Below are 22,652 nucleotides of genomic sequence, written 5' to 3'. Positions count from 1 at the left end.
AGATATGGCAACAAACTGGATTTGTGGGATGTGAAAGAGCTGAGGATGACGGAATTTGCAAGCCTGAGCGACTAAGATGGTGGTGGTATCCTCTACAATAGTCCAGAGGCTTTTGGGGAGGAGAAGTTGAGGTTTGTTTTGGGACATGTAGAGTTTGCAATGTCTATGGAACACCTTTGAAAAGCTTCCTGGCAGTTCCAGATGTAGACAAGTGGAGCGGCTTGCCTCGAGTTCTCTTCCAAGTTTTAAAGCAGGAATTGGACAATTGCTTGCTACTTATGCAACTGCTTTAGATGATCCCTGCAATTCCCAAGGACTTCACTAATCCAACAATAACAGAAAAAATGCAATCCAAAAGCTCTAAGGCTTTACCTAATGCATAGCAAACCGACAACAATGAGAAAAGATGGAAGTACTCTACCTTGGCGAGAGTGGGGATATAGAGTCAGCATTAACATAGTGTTGGTAGAGCTGAGAATTATTCCAACTATTCTGGAAATCAATGTGGAACTAGGCTAAAAAAAAAAGGAAAAAAGTGACTACAATGTCCATACCTGCAGCTAAGTTGTTGTTGTTTCAGTCATGTCCAATTCTTTATGATCCCTCTTTATGGAGTTGTTTTCGACAAAAATACTGACGTGGTTTGCCATCTCCTTCTCCAGATGATGAAATTGAGGCAAATAATAGGGCTAAGTGACTTGTTTGGTCCCACAGCCAGATTTGAACTAAGGAAGATGAGTCTTCCTGACTCCAGGCCCAGCACTCTATCTACTGCACCATCTAGCTGACCCCCTACTTCACCCCACCAAAATCAAAGATAAGACAGGGAAGTCCCATATACATCAATATATTTAGAGCGGAATTTTTTTTTTTTTGTGGTGGTGGTAGAAAAAAATTGAACACCAAGTAGATGTCCACATATTGGGGAATGCTTAAATAGTGATATGTGAATGTAATGGAACATTGCAGCATCATAACAAATAAATGTGGAAAATCAGAGATGCCTGGCCCACTAGGTGCCTAATAAATGTTTATTGCCTGACTGACTGAAGTAGAACCAAGAAAACAATATACATAATGTAGATGGAAATTCTGGATTAAAAAAAATGGAATGCTGTGAAATTATAATGTCTAAAAAGCTTGGAGAAGAATTGAGGGAATGGACTTCCTTCCCTTTTTTGCGAATATCAGGGACTCTGGATATGGAATATTTTAGATGCTGTCAGGCTCAGCTAATGAGCTGGTTTTTGCTAAACTGTTCTCTTTTTTTGTTCTGGGAAGAGGAAAGGGAAAAATATTCGGAAATTAGTTTTATAAAAACAAGGTATCAGAAAAAATTTGCAGAGAAAAAGGGGGCTTACCTCATTTTTAAAAGTTTGAATTCTTTGAAAGAATCAGGAATTTTCTGGTGTGTAGATAATCTTAAAAGGTGTTAACATGAAAGACACATAAAATACTCCTTCATATTAAAATTCAAAGAGCATGTACACATATTTATGTTAATAAAATATGGCTAAAAACATCTAACTCTAACCACAAGCAATGCTGTGACAGCAATAGCCACTATACCATCATCACAGAAATTGCATCCCAGCAGCAAATTCATTATTATAGTCTTCTAGGAGAAAAAGCAGGACCACATCTTAAGTGAGCCATACCTGAGACAAAAGAGAAACAGGGAGATGGGAACAGAGTGAGGGCCAGAGGGGGCAGTCACCAGAGTACAGGGACTTCAGTGTTATGAGAGACTTGATAAAAGAAAAAAGCAAAGTTCTATTTGAGGAGCCTGGATTTTAATTATGAAAACTTATATTGGAAAAAAACACTTCAAAAATGGAAATCAATAAATGATTATATACGACAGATAACCAAGCTATTTCTTCATACTATTTTTTTTTCTAAAATTTATTTTGGTACTACTGGTAAGTAGGGTGTACTTTTTATTTTACTTACAAGAGAAATGTATTTAAAATGTACTGTTTAAATACATTTTGATTTTTAAAACATGTAAAAAAAAAACCTAAGTGATCCACTTTAAGATCACAGAAGTCTTCTGAAAATGGCTAGTATGACACTCAAACTGAAATTTGAGTAATGGATAGTGATGAAGACAGCTACAAATTATGGACAGTGGCCAAAAACCAAACAAATTCCTCTAAAAAAAAAAAACGAAGTCACATTTAGAAGGACTATAAGACACTGAGAATTTTTTTGCTGTAACTTTCAAAAATAGTTTGGATTCTTCCAATTCTTCCAAATGCCAAGGCTACATCTTATAAGTCAAATTTCTCTTTTAGCTTAAGAGAAATTGGGTAACTTTAGGATATTTGATTAATAATTTTATCTCTAATTATCTTTTTTAAAAATTCCATTACAGTAATGTTGAAAACTAGTCACTGATTAAATGGGTCAGACAAGTGATTTCTTCTACAATCCCAAAAGAATAAAAAAAATAGATGAACTTAACTATTCCTGGTACTCTCTATAGTAGTTTTCAGCACAGTGGCATCGGCACCAAACAAACCACACAATCCTAACTCTACCTGTAAGATTGGTACTGTCTTACTAAATGAATATGTGACTGTCTTAAAGTGAATAATCTCTCATTTAAAGTATGTAAGCGCTACTTGTGTTAGCGGAAATAAAAATCAGCCAAGTGTTTGCTGCGATGTATGTTTTAATTCAAAGTGAGTCTTGACAGTGATACACCAGAAATTCTTATTTTTGACACTCACCAAAATATAGTCACTTGAAAAACCCGCTTTTTGTGACAAAGTACAGAAGGCTTGGTCACATTGAAATCACTGAGAACTAGAGAGAAATACTATCGCAAACTCGAAGACACATTACAGCCATAAAAATTTTTTCCCAGTCCGTATTGTAATATTGCACAGTGCAACTGCTACATGACAAACTAGTGTAGCATAGAAATAAGAGCAAACCAACCAACCAATGAGCGAGAGAGGAAGAGGGTGGTGGGAATGGGAAGGGAAGGAGAGAGAGCCACAAGTCTACAAAGTGTTACACGGGGAACAGTTAAAATTCAGTAATCAAGTCTACATCATTGGGCTTATTCAAACAATATCTTCCTACACCTTGCAGTGTGATTTAACTTTTACATAACAAAAATCAAGTTAAAATTAGCAGTAGAAATTTAAAACATTAAAATCAAAAGATTTAGCTGATACAGTAGCATATCTGATTAAACACCCTGAAAGATAAAAATTCATCAGGCATTTTTATAAAAATAATTTGCAAATTAAAAATAGTATGCAAATATGCAACTCTGTAGTCATGCAGTGTTTTATTTAAAAAGGCATTAAAACCAACAAAGAAAATGTTTATAAATGGTTTAAAGAAGGGTAATATTTTTCCAGAAGTTTTTTTTAAAAATCCATGTTTAATTTAGATGAAAGAATTTCCAAAGAAATTTGCATTTCTTCAAAATGCAAAAGATTTTCATGATTACAATCCATAAAGAGTAGCATACTTAACTGGGGGATATCTGTAACAAATGTTATTATATTATAAGACAACATTAAGGTTTTGAGTTCACTTGTCAATGTAACATCATCACAGCCTTACAACTTAAAGCACAGGAAAATAAAATACATCAGAGCAATGAAAGTTGCATGGCCCCAAACGAAAAGAAAACAGTTATTGTTGGTGTCCCCAACACAACCATTGCCAGCAATGGATTCTGCATGGAGAAAATCTGATTCCCAGGACCAAGTGGCAGAAATCAACTATCTGCTGGATTATATAAATAAAATAAGACTGTGAAGGCATATGACAAGTTTCATTTAGATATTTTCTTGACTCCATATATTTATGCTTGTTTGCACGTGTAAATTATATTTAAATTCATCTCAGGCTACTCATTTCTTGATGTTTATTTTATATACAATTATCTTTGTATAAAATGCATAGAGTTGATTACTAAAAACACTGAAACTTGTGGGAAAAATTAAGCTCCTTCATTTTCAGTGTATCTAAAAATGTACTGCTGGTATTATTTTGTGATCTAATACTGTTATTTGTTTTTGTTTAAAAATCAATTTTAGGCACATTTATTTCACCTAGATAGTCATTAAATAAAACACTGCTTGTGTTAATGGAGTAAAGAAAAATATATCCCTTATTAGCTTACTGACAATTCGGTAAGACAGCTGTACTAGTGGTATGAAAGTCATTCATTTAAAGAAATGCTCTAATTTCAAAACATTTGGGGAGTTTTAAACTCAAATGCTTTGTTTGCACTGTTTATTCCAGTAAATGCTCTAAAGACTGTATTCCAGATTTTGTTTCTTAAAAAGAAAGTTAAGTCAAGCCTGCAAGATACAGCTTCTCGAGTGTCTACGCAATGCCAGTATGAAAAACGTAAAATAATTAAGTTACATTGATATATCCCATTTATATGCAGCGATGAGTTCAAAAGTTAATGTTGATAAAATACTGATGCAAGTAACACACCCCAAAATAACATAGGCAATCATCTTCCATCATTTACAATACAGTAGTTACAATGACACTCCAAACAAGAAAGCAAAGTAGAAATCAAAATCCCCACTTCTATTTCACTCAATCAGACTTAGACAGAAATTAGAAAGCTAAATAAGAACTAGTTAATCATCTAATTTCACAGCTATCTGAAGTGGCAATCATTATATAGCAGCTTATCTATGATACATTCAAGATAAATGATACGATTTATTACTTGCCCATAAGCTAAAACACAGCCTCATTTTAATATCTTTCCCTAAATCCCATCTCTAAACTATGATATACTTGAGGTCTATGCAAAAAAGTAGCTACCTTTTTATAGGAAATGGATGATTAAGTCTTTGGTGCTGCAAAAGCAACTTCATTTAAACAGAACCACACACAATCACACATACACACACAATCATACAAACACACACACACACAAAAGAAAAAGAAACCCAAGACACACTTTGTGGGAAAAAAAAAAAAGCACGTAAAATTTCTTGTCCCTGACGGAATGTATTAAATAAGCACACACCACCAACAGGCGAAAACAAACACCATTGTGTAAAACAGTTAAAAGCTCTCACATGCATAAATGAAGGATTTCACACAAAGGACTCACATCTTTTCAAGCTTCAATAGTAAATATTCTGCTACTACTTATTAAATACTGCATGGTTTGCTCAAGCTAAGATGAAACCATATCATGAATCAACAAGCATTTTGTACTTCCTTTCCTTATCTAGTCCACGTCATGCCTCCTGCACCTCTAAACGTTTTAGGAAATCCACTTAGAACGAACCCTTCCAAAATAAACTCCTTAGATTGTATTGCAGTTCCACTAAGCGTTATAAAATGCTGAGTTGTGAGAGTTTACTTATCACCTACCCATAAGATACTGAATCAACTTTTCATAAGCATTACTAGCTGCTTGCTTTTCTTGAAGCTAGATCATTAAAAAAAAATCAGGCAGCAGAATTTGGCTATAGCAAAACACGCTGCCCTCTTGATAAGGAAAAAAATACCCACTACCAAAAACTATACCACACAAAACCAAAAATGAACATCACTCTATCAAAAAAAAAAATCAGCAGATCTGAATTTTAAGTGCTGCAGTCCTCAACATTTACATATATGTAGTAACATTAACAACCTCAAATATTTAAGGCACTATGTGTGGGAACAGTTTACAATGCAGCTGAGATTATTAGGACAACATTTAAGAGCAATGTCTAGGCAACATTTTGCCCATGCAAGACACATGCAAACGTGAGAACAATAGCTCGCCTTTTTTAGATAAGTGACCCAACATTTAAATACCAAGACATAGATAATAACACAGACAGTTTACTTGTACGCTGCACGCCTGACGCGTGTGCATCTGTTGCTCTAAATCTGTACACTGAATGGCTTCCCAAATGGAGACGTGTCTTGCACTAAGAAGGCAATTTTATAAAAAATAACAGGAGCAAAGCCAGACTTTGGCTCCCAAAAGTCACCTGTCTAAGTAACTATAGAAGAGAATGTGACCAAAGACAAGTTATACCAAGTGTGCAAAACACATTAAAAGTGAGTTTTTTTTTTAAAGCTCAAAGTTGTTTAAATTGCACCCAAGTCTACATGATTCAAAAAATAATTTTCTTGTGCCATGGCTAATATTTATTAAATACCATGTTTTTGTTTTTAATCCAACATTTTGCGTCACTGAACTTCCTCAATATACTGTATTTGAGTTCTCACATATATGGATATTGGCTAAGTTTTGTTGGACTCAACGGAAATCCAGTGTAAGCAGGCGATGCTGCGATGTAAGAATGTGGTGGGAAGATTGGTTTGTACTGAGTCTGATGAATGGTTGGGGAAGGTAGCAGACGGGGATTTATTCCCACTGGGACTTGGTGAACTATGCCGTTGGGATGAGAAATACTGTAGGTCGGATGCTGTAATATGGGTCTTGAGGTACACGGAGAGGCCAAGAGGTGGGTGACTGGTGCAGCAGTAGCGAGGGGTGCAGCTGGAGGGTACGGAAGAAGAGCAGGCTGCCCTGCACGGGGCGCAGTCCCAGCCAGAGGGGCACGCACCACTGTGTGGCTCGGGCTCCCCTGTGACAGGGCAAAAGGATGACTGCTCACAGTAGCTGGAACGTAAGCTTGCTGTCGCCGATGTCCATAGTTTCCATTCCACTCCTGATGCCCAGATCCAAAGTGTTGAACCTGTCCGCGGAGAAAAATGACTAAATGTTATACATAAGAATAAAATTAATTGTAGAAATGTGGCAAAATTAAGACATAAGTTCATGGAGGAGTATCATATGTATGGCCTGGACAGATCACAATCCCTCTGCCTAAATAAGACAGTACTTGTTAGCTGAAGGGGCCAAAAGAAAAAAATCATTCCCTGATGGCTAATCCTTCGAGCTAATTATCTCTGAAGTTAATTAGGCTTGCAAGTCTTTGGATGCAAGACACATAGTGCATTACCAGGTCTACGAAGGAAGACTTTAGAGCCTAGTAGGCAAGACCCTGTGCTCTGATGGCACAGCCAGGATGAGGCACTGGAGTAGAATTTTAGAGTCCATATCTTCATCACTGATTAAGCAGGGACATAGGATTTACAACTCTAAGGGGACCTTGGAAGATGATCTAGTTCACTCTCCCTCATTATAAAAATGAAGAAACTGAGGACTTTGAGGCCTGGAAGTCCACAACTGTAATGGCTAGGGGCATTACAAATTCATGTTATCCAATCTCAACTGGACCCTTACTGCAACAAGGTAGTCTCCCCTCTTCCTCCGATTCCTTACTTCACTTCCCAAAGAAGTTGTATGAAATCTCTTTAGCCTTACCCCTCTCAGCTGAGGGCCTTGCACCTTGCACCTTACTAAAAAAACCTGACACCATTCAATTGTCCCATTCTCTCCTCTTTTTCCTCAGTCTGTGACAAAGAGGTAGGTGGTCCTTTTCCTTGCCAAGGCCAACTCCTCATCGATACACTGGCTGTCATCCCTTCTTTCTTCTCCAAAAGATCGCATCCTCAATCATTACCCACTCCTTCAAATCTTTAGCCTCTTCGTTACAACTGTTTCCTATCCTGCTGCCTTCAGACATGCTCAATCCTCCCCAATTCACAAAAAGTTTGTATCCATCCTACCATCTCCTCAAGCCATCATCCTAAACTTCTCCTCCCTTTCTCAGCCAAACTCCTGTCCCCATTTCCTTCTGCTTCCCTTTACTCCTCAAAACTTTGTAATCTGGCTTCTGACCTCAACCAAAACAGTTCTCTCCCAGGTGATCTTACCGATCTTTTCTTAGTCCCAGTTCTTCTGAACACACTTGCTGCATCTGACATTGTGGGCCGATGGTTCCTCCTGAGTATTCCTCTGTCTGGGTCTTTAGATACACTCTTCTCTCCTGGTTTCCCTCCTATCTGTCTGGCCACCCCTCCTCCACCTTGGCTGGCTCATCACCCATAACTACGAGTATCCCCTAAGTTTCTGTCCTAGACCCTCAGGTCCAAAAAGTTGGTAGTTATCCTGGACTTCACACTCTCATTTACCCCATATATCCACTCAGTTGCATCTCCCATTCAACTCCTTTCCCCCCACTCACACAGATACCATTTTACTTTAGGCCCTCACTACTTCTTGCCTAAATTATAACAATAGTGTCCTCACTGGTATCCCTACCTCAAGTCTTAGCTCACTCCAGCCTATCCTCCACACTGCCACACTCCACAAATGCCCATGGCTCCCTAATGCATCTAGACAATAAATTCTTCTATTTAGTATTTAGAGTACTACACAACATGGACTCAACCTCTCTCAACTTTCTAAACATTATTCCCCCAAATCCTGTGATCATCTCTGTTTCTCACCCCAGGTCTCATCTTCAAAGCCTTTGCACTGGCTGCCCCTCCATGCCTGGAAGGGCCCTCCTCCTTACCTCCACTTCACAGAGCTCTTCTCTCCCTCCCTGATAGCTCAGGTACCATCTTCTGAATGACCCCTTCCTGATTCTCCCAATTGCTAGTCCTCTCCCTCCCATACTACCTTGTCTTTAACCATTTTGTATATATTTTTATTTATTCACTTTATACTTAAGACTATAGGAATGTGATTCTTATGTATACGTCTTGTCTTCCCTAAGAGCTCACTGATAGTAGAGACTGTTTCATTCTTTGTCTTATATCCCTACTGCCCAGCAAAATTCCTGGCATGCAGTAGGCACTTAATATCTGTAGATGCAATAACTGTCAATTAAGTGTGACCAAAGTCACCACAGAGAGGTGGTGAAGAACTGGGATTCTTTCCTAGGAGCTCACACTCCAAACCCAGTGGTCCTTCCATCAAACCACAAAGAAAAACAAATCCTGATTTATACATAATCTTGCTATTTTTAAAAAAAAAAATGCTTAAACACTAGGACAAGTTAAACATAGTAACTAAGCACTAGAAGAGTGACCTAAGCACCAACAATGCAACCTATACTAAGTGAATCTGAATACTGAGACCAAAGTGCTTAAAACAAAAAACAAGAGAACAAAAAAATCTTATCATCTGAAGACCAGAACTTTTTATAGAAGTATTCACGATCTAAGGATCCTTAATCTCATTTTCAACTATTGTGCCTATCATACTTGAGTTAAGATAAGGAAAAGGGTGGGAAAAAAAAATCTATCAATGTGCTACACATATCTAGGGCCTTTTCACAAAGTAAGACACAGCTGATGAATTACAAACCCAATAACAACAAAAGAGTTCATGAATAAACACACCTGACTGAAATTTAAATGTTGCTGCTGGGATGCCGCTGTCAGTTTTTGCTGACGGTTACTCATAGTAGAAGCCTGGTTTAATCTTCCAGGAGCAGATCGTCCTTTTCCTGATGGCTGACATATGGAATCTGTCAATAAAGAAAATATTGCAAAGTTGGTACATTTCCTTCTCTAAGAAAAATCTGAATGGCCTTTAGATTTCTTGGTATTCTACATAGTTACCCAAAATCTTAAAATTAAGAAAGAAAAAGGCTTTTATGGGCATAATTTTCCAGACCTTACAATGGCATAGGAAACTAGTGGAAAGAAATAATACATCCGCAACAAGACACTTGTTTCAGAAAGAAAATTTTTAGTCCTTTCAAAAAGGACAAGAAGAAGGGTCAAGGAGAGAGAAGAGCCCAATTTACCTGTATTTGCCATATGTTCATCTGAATCAAGTCTATTTTCTAGTTTCACTGGAGGTACTACCACAGTACAGACAGCTGGTTTGGTTTCTGTGTCAACAGCTGCTACAGACTCTGTAATCTGAGTGGAGTCTTCTACAAAGCTGCTGTCTACAAATGGACTGTCATGTCCTGAAGAGTCTGAGGTTGGGGAGCCATCCACGGTATCACAGCCACTCTCCTGTTCATCATCTGACATGCTAAAACAAAAGGCATTTTATGACAATATTTTCTCTAACATCAGTAGTAAGCATAGCCTATATGAAATCTAGGTACCAATCAGAACATTTAATCCCAAACAGTTTATTCAGGATATGATACAGATTTTCATGCTTATCATGTAGTCAATTTCTTCACATTGTTTCTATAGTAGATCCTTATCAAACAGTTGAATCAACTGAATGTCTAATTCTCTACATTCTTCCTCCCTTAAAAAGGTTACCATCCTCAATTCTTTGCCTTTCCATAATATCCAGAAGGTTCCATGGGCCATGTGAGCTAAGCCTTCAAGGATACCAATAGATATTATGGGAAGATAGATAACTAATGAGTTAAAATTAGAATGGATTTTTTTAAGAATCAGCTGTAACTTAAATAATCACATCCATAGTGTAAGTAAGGTGGATTTTTGTGTGTGTGAAGTGGATTTTTGTAATTATTTCTTAGAGTTCAGTTTCCCAAGACCCATGGCCACAACAAGTCCCAGGCTCACAGTTCAAATCATCTCCACCATACTTGCGTAGCATTATATGATGATAAATAATAAAAACATGTGTGGTGAAACTGTAAATATCCACTGCGACTGCACAGTGAGATACAGGGATGAGGTGATGTAAACTTGTGAGGCTACTGCTATTTGTCTGTTGCCCTATAATGCAGGGGTGGGCACTGGTCAGTGAGTTGGGGAACCCTGAGGGTTGAATGCACAAGCTGGGATGCTGTGTGCCTTGACTGGCCCCCATCAAGGCTTGGGGAGAATCTGTGTTTGCCTCTACTGACCCTCACTGAGGCTTGAGGGGATTTAGGGAATGCTGAGGTTGTGCCTATCGAGATGTAGGGGTAGGTAATTAGGGAATGCTGTAGAAGTTTGTGCTCATTATCAGCAACCTTTGTGAGAAGACTGGAATAGAATAAAGTAAGATTATTAACCCCTTCAAAGCTGTCTTTCCTGTCTGACCAGATCAAGAGAGAAACTGTGCTAGCAGCCCTCCTCCGTGCTGTGTTTATCTGTCTTACACACTGATACTGTTGTCTGGCTGGGATGCTTTCTCCCTCTTCTCAACTCCCATAGTACTCACTGTATGTACCAACTATTACATTACCAATTACTATAGTACATCACACACCATATAACTTCATATGTATAGTCCTTGTGTCCCTGTATAGATTATAATCTAGTTTAAAGTGAGGAAATCTTTATACATCTTTGTAACTGTTACAACTAACAGTACCTTGTTCATAGAGTAGTATGTACTTACTAAATATATCTGCTAATCCGGTATTGAGAAAAAAACAACAAATACATAAAAATAAGTTTGAAATTTGAACTTAAATTGCAGCTGCCACTAAAAAAATCATTTGTTGTTTCGAGCTGAAGTCAATTTATTTCACTTAAGTTTCTGAATAGTTTTCCGAGTTAGCTAGTTACACTGATAAGAAGAGGCTCACTGATGCTAGTTACAGTATGCATATCTGTTGAATGAATAAAACATTAAAAATACGCCTCTGTTCAAGAGGCCTGAGCAAAGGAATATTCACAGAGCAATGCTAATCAATCACCACTGCCAGGAAATAAAGCAATTCAAAGCCTCTCCCACAAGACAACGGGGCAATTAATATATTTAGCTTACAAAGAAAGCACTTTTTTCTTTTTCAATTTTATCATACATAGTTTGACATATATTTTATTCTTAAGGTAAATAAAAGTGGCACATGAAATAAAACTTGCTAATTGAACTTCTCCATGCTTTCAAAAATCATGTGGCATTTAACAGAACTTTATTTCTCACTCTTCTAAAACAATTTAGAAAATTCCCACCACTAAGCAGATTTTTTAAACTCTGACTAATCCAGTTTATTTGAGAGAAGTCGCCAGTACAATAACAGAAAGCCGGTGTGCTGCAGAGTCCCTTCCTGTCTGTGGTCCACCATGAGCGCTCATTCACAGGCCCAGCATCCACTGCACTTCCCAAGTCTCAGGATGTTTAGTACAACTTATTTTTAAGGAGCATGACCTAGGTGTGGCCCTTCTGCTGAGTTTTTTTTTTTTTTTTACCTGTTCGGTCTCTTGCCAGGAGATGGGCTGGACTGGTCAGAGGAACTGGTGCTTAAGGTGCTATCGGGGCTGCTTAACGAACACATGCGATCAATATTCAAAGTGCTCTGACAAGCTTCACAATCTAAACTACCTTTACAGCTGAAACAGAGGACAGAGAACATAGGTCAAAGAGGCTGAAAGTAAAGACTCTTTATTCCCATTATACAGTTGGAAATATAGGCAGTCACCCAAGGAAAGTGACCTTGAAGGACCCAGAAACTGCTGCATTCTTCCTATTAAATGCTTTCTACTGTCTTTCCATTTTTGAAGACCCAGTCCTTTCATGTACAGAATTTCTATCATTATTAAAACAGCAGAGAAGCATTATGGCGTAGTGGACAGAGAAATGGCCTCAGAGTCATGAAGACTTGGGTTCAAATCCTGCTGGCAACACATGCTGGCTGTGTGACCCTGGGCAAATCACTTTTCCTCATAGTGCCCCAAGAAACGCCCTAACTATAAACTGCAGCAAAGCTGTTGATGGGCATTGACAAAAGTAGTTTCTCACTAGGATCTCCCTTCATCAACAAAATCACAGGTCTAGACCTTCATTAAAGGAAGTTCAACGGAACAGGCTAATTTTACAATTAACTTTCATCATTAGTTCTGAAACAATGAAATCTGAGTCTGGGGAGGATAAGTGTAGTCAGAGTCCGACAAGTAAGGATTTTTCTACATCTGCCTCCAAGATCCTAACAGACAAGGAATATAGCTGAAACAAAATGATCAGCTTTTCCCCCCACACTAGAGGGCGCCACTCTCTTTAAGGAACACCCTGAAGAACCGCAGGAATAATTTTCCTTTTAGGACACTTACTTTCTGACCGAATGACTTTGTGCTGCATCTTCCTCATCAGTGTCACTACTAATGGTGATCACACTCACTACAGGGCTCGGGGTGTCTGTGATGAGGATAGCCTCCCGCTGCTTGTCCAAGGTCGATGAGTCAGGGTCCTCCCTCAGCGATGCTTTGCAACCATTTCTTTCTTCTTCTGAGTTATGATTGTCCTGTGTTTCTATGCAACTAACTCGCTCAACTGCTTTCATATTTATTATCTTTGGAGAAATAAACGCTGAATTGGGGATATTGGTATTCTGCAAAGAATTACTCCTGTAAAAAAATCAATCATTATTCATTTCTATAGACTCATTTAATTGACATTTTAAGGTATCTTAATAAACAAAATACAGGATCATGCATATGATATACATTCACATACAGAACTTAAGTCTTCACACAAATATAAAGTATAATCATTATTAATATAATTACTATTAATATGGTAAAATACAGTCACGCCCAAATCAAAAGGCCATTTTTGTAGATATATTTTAATGCTCTAAGTTACTAATGTCATAGGCAAATAATAGATCAAAAGTGCAATAAAAGCAATCTTACCAAGTGAAAGCATTTATTTCCTCTCTTCCTGGCTCCCATTCCATTAGTTTTACCAAAATACCTCTGAGAAATTAAGAAGGGAGCTAGCTTAGTGTTTGTTTTTAAACAAACGAGATTATTTCTAATACAACACAAGTGGTCCTTTTGTGCACATGCAAAATTTAATCCCCAAATGATTAAACCACCTACCCAACAACACTAAATACCAACCTGTTCTGACAGAGTTTATTTTTCTTTGTAGAAGCAGGCTGAGGCCAGACAACATGTGCAATGCCCACACTGATTGGCTGAGGGGCCGAAAGAGTTATCTGACTGGCTAAAAGAGGTTGAGGGATCACTGAGTTATAATGATTGCTGTGTGAAATCATTTTCCTGGGGAGAAATTTTAGAAATATTAAAATAATTTCTGAAGGAAAATCAATTTTGAAAGATTTGCAAAACTCTCCTTTTTAACTTACCCCCAGTCTCCAAGTCTTTGTGGACCTGCCACAGTCTCAGAAGTCAGTGCTACAGTAGAAGGACCTACAGGTGTTACTTGCTGCCAGGGGGGTACCAAGATCTGCTGAGTTCGATTAGACCAAGTCTGCTGAATAAATAACCATACATAAAACAATGAGTAATCCTTTGCACAAACTTAAAAACTTAAGAAAAAGCTAACGTCAAAATCCAATCATTTACAGAAGTATTCAATCACCATAAACACTAGTTTCCACAAGTTTTCATGGTCATAGGGCTAATCTAGTAGAGGGAGATTCATAAGAAAAGGAAAGAAAATAAATTTAAAATACTAAACTGACCAACCTGAGAAAGAACACCTGGTCGGATCTGTAATGGCTGAATGGCCGGGGCCTGAGTTACCAGTGGAACCGCATTATCTACCCTTAATGAGTAACTGCCAGCTTTAGCAGGGTTTGTAGGAATACCTATGAAAGAGAAAATCTTCATAAGAACTACAATGAAGAAAAATGAAAGCATTTAAAAAATACCAACTAAATTCAATTGGATGGGATTAATAACCACCATGGTAAGTTCTCTGCACACAAGCTTTTCATACCACTGACAAATGCAATTTGTTAGAAAAGAGGTGTCCACTTATTCAAGCACTTGATTACCAGTTTCTTTTTCAAACTGATTTAGCTCTTTTGTTAAAAATACATACTGCAAAAAAAAATATTTCACTTTCAGCCCGCAAAAGTTTATCATTTCCCTTAAAAGTTAGCTATTAAGGCTGCTGCCTTTTTCTTTTTTTTTTTTTAAAAGAGCCTTAAGAAGGATCCTGGCACATTGGGTAGATCTCCTCTGGTTCAACTACAAATACATGGACAAGAATCAAACAGGATGAGAATAAGGGTTATGATCTCCACTAGTAGAGGGAGTACCCACACCAGTTAAGATCATGGAATTATTTAAATACTGAAACATCACAGCTTAGTTTTATTTTCCACATTCTTCTGGCTACCATGTGAGTGGAAGATTTTCCTAATTGCCTCAATGACCCAACACCAAACACCATTCTTTCAAAAATAGATGATGTATCTAGTTGCAATTTTCTTACTATTTTACCATTAAAACTGTGACATCGGGACCTTTCTGGTAAGTCTTATACAGTATTCCTGTTTCTTTTTTAATTTAATGTAATATAAACAGGAAAGCATTAGGGAAAAGTGGGATATGTACGGTATATCAGAATACTCAAAGGATCCTGTCTGATTGTGGGCCTACCTGATTTTCTTCTTCCTCCTCAAAAATATCTCTAACAAAAGTTCCCTTTAAGATACTTGAAAAATGGCACGAAAACAAGAAATGACTTTTTCTACTGTTTCTCATATAAAATTGGGATTGTAAGTCAATATGCCCTAATCCTAGGAAAAAGAAGAAACATTGAGAGGCCAGTGATAAAAGTGTCACCTCTTCTCTAATCAAAATGAAAATGAGGTGGCTAGGGTTACTAGTAAGCTAGAACATAAAGTAAAGCTAGTTTAAAACAAAAAGTATACAAAACACCAACAGATTGCATATCAGACAATAATGAAAAGAGATTTTCTCTTAAGAAACAAAACAAATTTCTTCAGCAAATAGATGCATGCAGGATACCCAAGAATCAAAGATCCAAGTAAAGACACTAAAATTAATCCACAAAACATTATTGTTAATGTCTTAAACACAGCAAATCATTTTGTAAATATTAAGCATCAAAACAATTTTATGTGACAAATAAGTAACATGATCTCCAATTTACAGCTATAAGAGACCTTTAGTTACAGTTCCTAAGATTGTACGAGATAATAAACTAGAATAAACACTTCTCTAGACCTCCAGTCCATCACATGAGTTACTTTCCATATGGACTAGCAAGCACATTTCAAATACAACCAATCCCTGGAAGCAACTTATCATGTGATTTTCTGGACAGTCTAGACAGCCAAAATGTGTTTTCCTTTTCTGTTAAAGTGTAATCTTGAAAATTTTATTGCACAGAGAAATCACATATAGTAATCCCAAGAAGCACATTAACATCGTGTTCCTTTGTGTATTTTCTTCACACAGTCCTATGTACTATGGCTTGAGAATATTTTGCCTCTGTATAACTACTAAAGATTCTTTAAGTATCTCATAAGTAGGTGTGAATTATTTCAAGAAAAATCTATAGATTTTTACTGATCTTCTTACCCCTTCCAAAAAGCATGTCTTGATCAGCAAATTCTCCAAGGAAGGGAATATAAGCACACCCAGGCACTGTAGGTACATTGCAGCAATGAATAATCTCTTCAGAGAAAAAAGCAGAATTCACTTTGATAAGAGTAATAGGGCAGAGCCAATTATTCTCAAACCCACCATACCAAAAACATCAAACCCTAAATTTCAAAATTTATTACCCACAAAAGCCTTCTTTTGTCAAGGCCACTATGAAATCTGACTTTCTAGCAATGAGCAAGATTTCAATTTACTAGAAATCTATTAGGTTAGCTAAAATCTTTACTACTGGTTAATTAGGTTTGCTTTAATAAACATTTAGAAAGTATAATCAGTGCTATGGTAAAAGAAAGAAGAGCACTCTGCTGTAATGCATTTAAATATCTCAAGTAGTAATTCATAATGTTACTTTTCATAAACAACTGCAAACATTTGTACAAAGAACATGACCTGAATTCAGATACTATTGAAAGATGCTAAAAGCCATCTGTCACTAAGTAATAACATATTCCTCAGTCTCATATCTAACTACTTTTTTGATTACTGAAACTTAAATACACAATAAGAAACATTAGAAACTTAAATATAGAAACTTAAAAACAAAATAAGAAAAAAAAGCATGTCATGTGCACAGCAGAACATGAGAAGATTCAAAATATACAGCTATAAATTTCCATTTCAAGAAAGCCTATATGATAAATACTACAGGTTGTATTGAGAGCTATCCAACTTTTTCTTTGCTTCCTTGTTAGTTTTCTTTTGTTCTCTGCTGTGTACTTTTTACATTGTTCTTTTCCCCCTGCTTTCTCCACCCAGAAGGCTACAATTAAGCAGATATATTTATACAGATATACAGATACACACATACATACGTGTGTGTGTGTATATATAGAGAGAGACAGAGAGCGAGACCCCTATACTTTCCCTAACAAATGCTACTTCTGATCTTTGTTTTTATGTTTGTGTGTATCTCTTATTTCCTAACCCTCCTAACTCCTCTACTTTACTTCTACCCACTACCTTGCCCTTCACTTAATTTACCTGCCCCTTCCAAAAATCCCTCCCTTATCTTCCCATTCCCAAAAATCTAAAACCCGTTCTATACCCCTCCTTTAGCCTATTCCTTCGCCCTCCCCTCTAGATATCCCTCCCTTATCCTCTCCTCTCTCCTTATCCCCTTAGTGTTTTATTTCTTTCTGAATTTACAAGACTTTTATACTCTTCCAGATATATATGTATTGTTCTCTCTTGAACTCATTCCTAATGAGAGTAGGTTGCAGAACAGCCATCTTCCCCCATCTAATTCCTCTGTGTTTGTTCTTCCTCTCTCACTTCATTTGTATAAAATAATGACTCATTTGTATAAAATAATTACTTTTTAAAGTCATATCATACTCAGATCTACGCAAATCTTTCTTATGATGTACCCAATTACTAATAACAATTTTATACATGCATTTTACATTTTACATACAATAAGCGGAAAACAGTCTGTCCTTTGTAATGGGTCTTTGATATATACCTTATATTTCTCTTGGCTCTTGTATGTCAAATCTTGTATGCAGTTTAGGTTTGGTTGTTTTTTTTTTTTTTTTTAACAAAGTACTGAAAGTCTGACAATTCATTAAATGTCCTTTGTGTTTCATTCAGGATTATGCTTAGCTTTGCTGGGTATATTTTCAGCCAGAATCCCAGTTCTTTTGCTCTTCGATATAGTGTTCTAATACTTGTGGTCTTTCAGGGTCACCACTGCTAGTTCTTATGTGATTTCTAACTGTGGCACCACCATATTTAAATTGTTTTTTTCTTGTTGCTCAAAATATTTTATCCTTGAGCAGGGGGTTTCAGAATTTGACTACAATATTCCTATGGGTTGTCCTCATAGGATCTCTTTCAGGTGGTAATCTGTGGATTTTTTTAATTTCTACTTTCCCCTCTCATTGTAATCTTCAGGGCAATTTTCTTTAATTATTTCTTATATGATTGTATTAAGATTCTTTTTTTTAATGATAGCTTTCAGGTAGTCTGTTTATTTTTGTATTTTCTCTTCTTCATATGTTCTCTAGATGAGTTGTTTTTCTTAGGAGATGTTTCACATTCTCTTCTACTTTTTCATTCTTTATAATTTGTTTTTTTTTATTTCTTCACTTCTTATAATTTGGCTGGCTTCCTCTTGCCCAATTCTGATTTTCAAGGAGTCGTTTTCTTCCTTAAGATTCTGGATATTTTTTAATTGGTTGACTTTTTCATAATCTTGTTTTTCTTGGATTGTTCTTATTTTTTTTACTTTTTCCTCAATCTCTATCATTTGATTTTTAAAGTCTTTTTAAATTTCATCTACGATTTCTTTTTAAGCAGGTGACCATTTGATGTTACTCTTCGGGGTAGAAGAGAGTTACTTCGGGGTGGAGCCAAGATAGTGACTGGAAAGCAGGGACTTGCCTAGGGCTCTCCCCAGGACCCTCCAAACACCTATAAAAATGGCTCTGAACAAGTTCTAGAACTGCAGAACCCATGAAATAGCAGAGGGAAACAGGGCTCCAGCCCAGGACAGCCTGGATGGTCGCTGGGTGAGGTCTATCACACCGAGCCAGGCAGAACAGGCCGTAGCGCCCTGAATCAGTGAGCTGTGGCAGTTACTAGACTTCTCAACCCACAAACACCAAAGACAATAGAGAAGGTTAGTGGGGAAAACTGCAGGGACATAGTGAAAGGAGTTTGTGGCTGGCCACCACCCCAGCAGCGATGGAGGTGGTACAGCTCTGAGGCTGCTTACAGAGCTACAGCTGCAGTTGCTTCCTACCCCAGGCCCACCAGATGGGAGGAATTAAGTGACAGATCAGAGCAGGAGTGCACAGCCTGCTTACATCTGAGTCCAGGTCTCCGTTGGTGGTTCTTGGGGGAGGAGGAGTGCTGGTGTGGCAGAGCTTGCTGTATAGAAATAGCTCTGAAAACAGTAGCCCCTCAAGCTTGGGACAAATTACTCTCTACTCTGCAAGCAGTCATACCCCAACAAAAACTCAAGGGTCAAGTAGTTGGCCGAGAACATGAACAAGCAGCGAAAATGGACTCATATTCAGTCTCAGACTTTGGAATCTTTCTTTGGTGACAAAGAAGACCACAACATACAGCCAGAAGAAGTCAACAAAGTCAAAAGGCCTACATCAAAAGCCTCCAAGAAAAACATGGAGTGGTCTCAGGCCATGGAAGAGCTCAAAAAAGGATTTGGAAAAGCAAATTAGAGAAGTAGAGGAAAAATTGGGAAGAGAAATGAGAGTGATGCAAGAAAACCATGAAAAACAAGTCAATGACTTGCTAAAGAAGACCCCCAAAAATACTGAGAAAACAACACCTTAAAAAATAGACTAACTCAAATGGCAAAAGAGCTCCAAAAAGCCAATGAGAAGAATGCCTTGAAAGGCAGAATTAGCCAAATAGAAAAGACCACTGAAGAAAATACTACCTTAAAAATTAGAATGGAGCAAGTGGAAGCTAGTGACTTTATGAGAAATCAAGATATTATAAAACAGAACCAAAGGAATGAAAAAATGGAAGACAATGTGAAATGTCTCACTGGAAAAACCAGTGACGTGGAGAATAGATCTCAGAGAGATAATTTTAAAATTACTGGACTACCTGAAAGCCATGATCAAAAAAAGAGCTTAGATATCATCTTTCAAGAAATTATCAAGGAAAACTGCCCTCATATTCTAGAGCCAGAGGATAAACTAGAAATTGAAAGAATCCACCGAGAGCCTCCTGAAAAAGATCCCCAAAAGAAAACTCCTAGGAATATTGTCACCAAATTCCAGAGCTCCCAGATCAAGGAGAAAATAATGCAAGCAGCCAGAAAGAAACAATTTCAGTATTGTGGAAACACAATCAGGATAACACAAGATCTAGCAGCTTCTACATTAAGGGATTGAAGGGCTTGGAATATGATATTCCAGAGGTCAATGGAGCTAGGATTAAAACCAAGAATCACCTACGCAGCAAAACTGAGTATCATGCTCCAAGGTAAAATATGGACTTTCAATAAAATAGAGGACTTTCAACCTTTCTCAGTGAAAAGACCTGAGCTGAATAGAAAATTTGACTTTCAAACACAAGAATCAAGAGGAGCATGAAAAGGTAAACAAGAAAGAGAAATCACAAGGGACTTACTAAAGTTGAACTGTTTTGTTTACATTCCTACATGCAAAGATGATGTGTATAATTCATGAGACCTCAGTATTAGGGTAGCTGAAGGGAATATACATACATATATATAGACAGAAGGCACAGGGTGAGTTGAACATGAAGGGATGGTATCTAAAAAAAAAATCAAATTAAGGGATGAGAGAGGAATATACTGAGAGAGGGAAAAAGGGAGAGACAGAATGGGGTAAATTATCTTGCATAAAAATGGCAAGAAAAAGCAGTTCTGTAGGAAGGGAAGAGGGGGCAGGTGAGGGGGAATGAGTCAATCTTGCTCTCATTGGATTTGACCTGAGGAGGGAATACCATACACACTCAATTGGGTATCTTACCCCACAGGAAAGAAGGAGGAAGAAGATAAAAAAGGGGGGATGATAGAAGGGAGGGTAGATAGGGGGAGGAGGTAATCAAAAGCAAACACTTTTGAAAAGGGACAGGGTCAAGGGAGAAAATTCAATAAAGGGGGATAGGATAGGAAGGAGCAAAATATAGTTAGTCTTTCACAACATGAGTATTGTGGAAGGGTTTTGCATAATGATACACATGTGGCCTATGTTGAATTGCTTGCCTTCTTAGGGAGGGTGGTTGGGGAGGGAAGAGGGGAGAGAATTTGGAACTCAAAGTTTTAAAAGCAGATGTTCTCAAAAAAAAAAGTTTTTACATGCAACTGGGAAATAAGATATACAGGCAATGGGGCACAGAAATCTATCTTGCCCTACAAGAAAGGGAAAAGAGGGTGGGGGGAGTGGGGAGAAGGGAGGGCTGACTGGGGAATGGGGCAATCAGAATATATGCCACCTTGGAGTGGGGGGGGAGGGTAGAAATGGGGAGAAAATTTGTAATTTAAATTCTTGTGGAAATCAATGCTGAAAACAAAAAATATTAAATAAATAATAATTTTAAAAGAATGACCAACAAAGAAATTTTTTTTAAAAAAAGAAGAGGGTTTCTTTGCTTCAGTATTCTCTTCTCAAGATAAACCTGGTGTTCTCTATTCCCATAGTAACTCTCTACAGTTGGATTCTTTCTCCTTTGCCTTTGCATCTTTTTATTTGTAGTAGCTTAGTTTTTATAATCACCTCTATTACTGGAGTCTGGGATATGGTGCCTCTGGCCTCAGATCCACCTTCAGTTCTCCCTTCTGGCCTGAACTGGAATCAAGATCTCCAGCCTCCTGTCAGTACCCACAGCCAGTGGTGTCCCCACCCCACTGTTTCTGCACTTACCAGGCATGTGCTGTGTCTTGCCCCCCTGTGTCTCTGCAGCATAGCTGGGCCAGGGGTTCCTTGTCAGCAGAAGTTCCCTTGATTTTCCCTGGCTCAGATGCCCAACAACCCTCACTGCCCAGAGGTAAAAGTTCTTGTGCCCTCCAAAGCAGCCTCCCAACCCAAGTAACCCCAAGGCTTTCTGCTTGTTGTTTAAGCAAACCTAGGACCTAGCCTGGAGGTGTTTACTCTTCACAGGGACTATACTTCATCCTGGGACTTTTCTTCAGATCTCTGATTGTCTGAGGAGGGCCCCTGTTCTGTCCCTACTCATTTATTTTTATTGCTCAATATTCGCCCTGAGGTGCTATTTCATCTTGTTTATGGGGGAAAATCTTGAGAGCTTGGAATTTTCTGACTTACCCTGTCATCTTCCCAGAATCCTCTCTTTATATCTAACTTAATATTCAATACTGAAGAATCAACTGTGTCATTAACTAAAGATCTCATTATCTGTTCATCAAAACCTAACCAACTTCCATCCTTCCCTACTTCTATTGAGGGTCTCCCAATCTTCTAGTCACTTAAATTCTTAACCTTGGAGTTATCCCTGACTTTTTACTTAACCCATGTCTTGTCAATTGCCAAGTCTTCTCAATTCTACTTCTATAACATCTCTTGCAAGTGTCTCTTTCTCTCTCCCCAGAGCCACCTTCCCCTTCACATGAAGCCCATCTAGCATATGGTACTGCTTGTAACTGAACTTTCTGCTAGGGTCTAATCACAGATCTTGAGTGAGAAAGAACTTCAGAAGCTTTCTAGTCCAATAAGGTCATTTTAGTTCCTTAACTTTTATTTTTTTCATTTAACAAATTTTTTTTCCTCCTTTCCACCCCAACTCCCTTATAGAAAAAAGCCTTTGTAACACATGCAGAGCCGATCAAAACAAATTCCCACAATGGTTACGTCCAAAAATTTTGATCTCATTCTGCTTTGAGGGACCTTAACCTCAATATTAAAAGGCAACTAGAATGTTTCATGATCAGTTCTCTAGGACTGATTGGTCTCTGCATAGATAAGGGTTCTCAAGTCTTTCCAAGTTGCCTCTATGATGTTTTTGTTGTCACTGTATAA

At 37.7% G+C, this 22,652-nt stretch overlaps 1 protein-coding gene across 7 annotated transcripts in view; it reads right to left on the bottom strand.

The window, feature by feature from the left end:
- Positions 1-2,659: 2,659 nt before the first annotated feature.
- The window catches only part of HIPK3 (homeodomain interacting protein kinase 3), a 102,591-nt gene continuing 82,598 nt past the window's right edge, over positions 2,660-22,652 (bottom strand). Inside the window, exons 9-18 of one of the 7 annotated variants that reach the window (XM_036765581.1) lie at positions 16,093-16,188; positions 14,224-14,345; positions 13,881-14,005; positions 13,633-13,794; positions 13,423-13,485; positions 12,841-13,134; positions 11,983-12,123; positions 9,672-9,907; positions 9,262-9,389; positions 2,660-6,701 (exon numbers count right to left, since the gene is read on the bottom strand). In XM_036765581.1, coding sequence (XP_036621476.1) covers positions 6,225-6,701; positions 9,262-9,389; positions 9,672-9,907; positions 11,983-12,123; positions 12,841-13,134; positions 13,423-13,485; positions 13,633-13,794; positions 13,881-14,005; positions 14,224-14,345; positions 16,093-16,188 — 1,844 coding nt within the window. In that variant the 3' untranslated portion in view covers positions 2,660-6,224. Of the gene's footprint in view, positions 6,702-9,261; positions 9,390-9,671; positions 9,908-11,982; positions 12,124-12,840; positions 13,135-13,422; positions 13,486-13,632; positions 13,795-13,880; positions 14,009-14,223; positions 14,346-16,092; positions 16,189-22,652 lie in introns of all 7 variants that reach the window. The other 6 variants (XM_036765580.1, XM_036765582.1, XM_036765583.1 and 3 more) reach the window with 6 other exon arrangements.

This window comes from Trichosurus vulpecula, chromosome 6 (genome assembly GCF_011100635.1).
Source record: "Trichosurus vulpecula isolate mTriVul1 chromosome 6, mTriVul1.pri, whole genome shotgun sequence".
Classification (NCBI taxonomy): Eukaryota; Metazoa; Chordata; class Mammalia; order Diprotodontia; family Phalangeridae; genus Trichosurus; species Trichosurus vulpecula.
The sequence above is the reverse complement of the archived record's forward strand: the minus strand, read 5'-3'. Positions and strand labels throughout refer to the sequence as shown.